This window comes from Euprymna scolopes, chromosome 33 (assembly GCF_053919585.1).
Source record: "Euprymna scolopes isolate OS-2025 chromosome 33, ASM5391958v1, whole genome shotgun sequence".
Lineage (NCBI taxonomy): Eukaryota > Metazoa > Mollusca > Cephalopoda > Sepiida > Sepiolidae > Euprymna > Euprymna scolopes.
Window position 1 is genome coordinate 24149157 of NC_136514.1, and position 2407 is coordinate 24151563.

General features: G+C 42.6%; 1 protein-coding gene across 1 annotated transcript; it reads left to right on the forward strand.

Moving 5' to 3' along the window:
* The first annotated feature begins 1468 nt into the window (after positions 1-1468).
* On the forward strand, positions 1469-1984 carry LOC145257994 (uncharacterized). The gene has a single exon (XM_080115721.1). The coding sequence runs from the start codon at positions 1469-1471 to the stop codon at positions 1982-1984; it is 516 nt and encodes a 171-aa protein (XP_079971847.1).
* The last annotated feature ends 423 nt before the right edge of the window (positions 1985-2407 follow it).

Below are 2407 nucleotides of genomic sequence, written 5' to 3' on the forward strand. Positions count from 1 at the left end.
CTATGAGTCTCTTGACAACCTGCTTTCTGAGATTCCTGCAGCTGACAAACTCATTGTACTCGGTGATTTCAATGCTAGAGTGGAGAAGGATCATGCAGCATGGGCACAAACAATGGAGAAATTTGGAAAAGGAAAAATGAACCTGAATTGCGGACTGTTGCTATTAAAGTGCTCCGAACACGGACTTGCTATAACAAACACGTTCTTCAGCTATCCAGACAAATGGTACTGCTCATAGAAACAGCCGAGATCCAAGCACCACACTGTGTTGGATTATGTAATCACAAGAATAGATGATCTAAAGGACTTTCGCAGTACCAGAGCTATTAGAGGAGCTAAATATTGCACTGATCACTACATGACCCGTGCTAGATGCAACATAAAACTAAAGCCTCCTCCGTTCAAGAGGAAAGTACCAAAACCACCGAAAAAACAAAATACCGAATCACTACAGGACCAAAGCGTGAAAAACAAACTAGCACACTAAATAGCTGATAATCTCACAACACCAACTGGCACCATAGAAGAACAGTGGGAAACACTGAAAAATGATCTGTTCCTTCTGCATCTGAAGTCCTTAGTAAACCAAGTAGGAAACATGCAGACTGGTTTGATGAATCCAACAAAGTGATCATGGCACTCACTCAAAAGACAAATCTGAAAGAAAGATGCACAAGAGCAGCAAGGGACAAGTACAAAAGTGTAAAATCTTAACTTCAAGAGAACTGCGGAAAATGAAAAATGAATGGTGGACGAAAAAAGCAGCTAAAATTCAGACCCTAGCAAACAGAAATGACTCTAAAGCGTTCTTTGCATCGATGAAGGAAGTGTACGGACCACAGAGTGTCTCTTTTTGACCTTGTAAAGAGCATTGATAGCAGTGTGCTCATTACTGAGAAACACACGATAATGGAGAGATGGAAGGAACACTCCGAACTTTTGTTGAACCCAGAAACCCGTGCTGAAGATGAAACTGATAACATACCTCAGCTGCCTATTTACTAACAGCAGATGAACTTCATATGGCCATAAAGAGAACAAAGAATGGAAAGGCTGCAGGACCAGACAACATTCCACCAGAAGTTTGGAAACATGGTGGAGCAGCCCTGAGAAGTCAATTACTACAACTTTTCCACAACATCTGAACATCACCAGCAGAAGTTTCCCAGGATTTCAAAGATGCCAACATTGTTAAAGTGTATAACAGAAAAGGGGACAGGGCGGAATGCATGAACCACAGACGAATCTCCCTTCTCTCTGTTGCTGGGAAGATTATGGTCAAAGTGCTTCAGTATCGACTACAGGCATTGGCTGAAGACATTCTACCGGAGAGCCAATATGGATTCAGGGCCAACAGATCTACACAATATATGATCGATAATTACAGTAAAAGTCCATTGAACAACATCACTCTGTCATTGTCACCTTTGTAGATTTTAGCAGGGCCTTCGACACAGTTGATAGGGACATGCTTTGGAAGTTACTGAGACGCTATGGTTGCCCACAGACCTTCACAAGAGTACTGCGCAGTTTCCCTGATGGCATGACTGCTCGCGTTTGTAGGGGAGACGGATGCTCAGAATCCTTCAGCGTTGTACACGGTGTCAAGCAATGCTGTGTCCTCGCGCCAACTCTGTTTACAATCTTCCTTGCTGCTGTCCTGAAAAGCATGCCTGAAGAACTCAGTGATCTCTACATCCGAACAAGAAGTGATTGTGACCCTTTCAACCTCAGACGCTTAAGAGCAAACACCAGAACACATACGTTAGTGGTCAAGGAACTACACTTTGCTGATGATTCAGCACTTGTGACCCACAGTCTCAAAGGAATGCAAGATTTAGTGATAGCATTTGCCGAGGCATCCAAGAAATTTGGACTGACAAACAACATCAAGAAGACCGAAGTTTTGATTAAAGACACCCGTGACACAAATATTAACCCTCAGAGAAGTACTCCTGAATTGTACCCCATTGGCGAAAGTTAAATAGTTCACCTACCTGGGCAGTACCATTACGAACACCGGAAAACTTGATGAAGAACTGTCAAAACTGATCCAAGCGGCTGTATGAGCCTTCGGAAAATTGTGAGGAATCAGATTAAAGACGCAGATGAATGTGTACAGAGATATTGTCCTACTATCACTTCTGTACAGCTCAGAAACCTGGACTCTCTACAGACGCCACTTCAAGAGATTAAACTTGATACAACAAAGGCACCTTCGTCATCTAATGGATATCTCTTGGAAAGATTATACATCGAATTTTGTAGTACTAGAAAAGGCTAAAGGGGCAGTGCTGAATAAATAATCGTAACAAACTAACTGAGATAGTCACGCGCATGTCAGACAACAGACTACCAAAAGCAGGTTTCTTTGGTGAGCTCAAATAAGGTACACAACCCCTAGGCG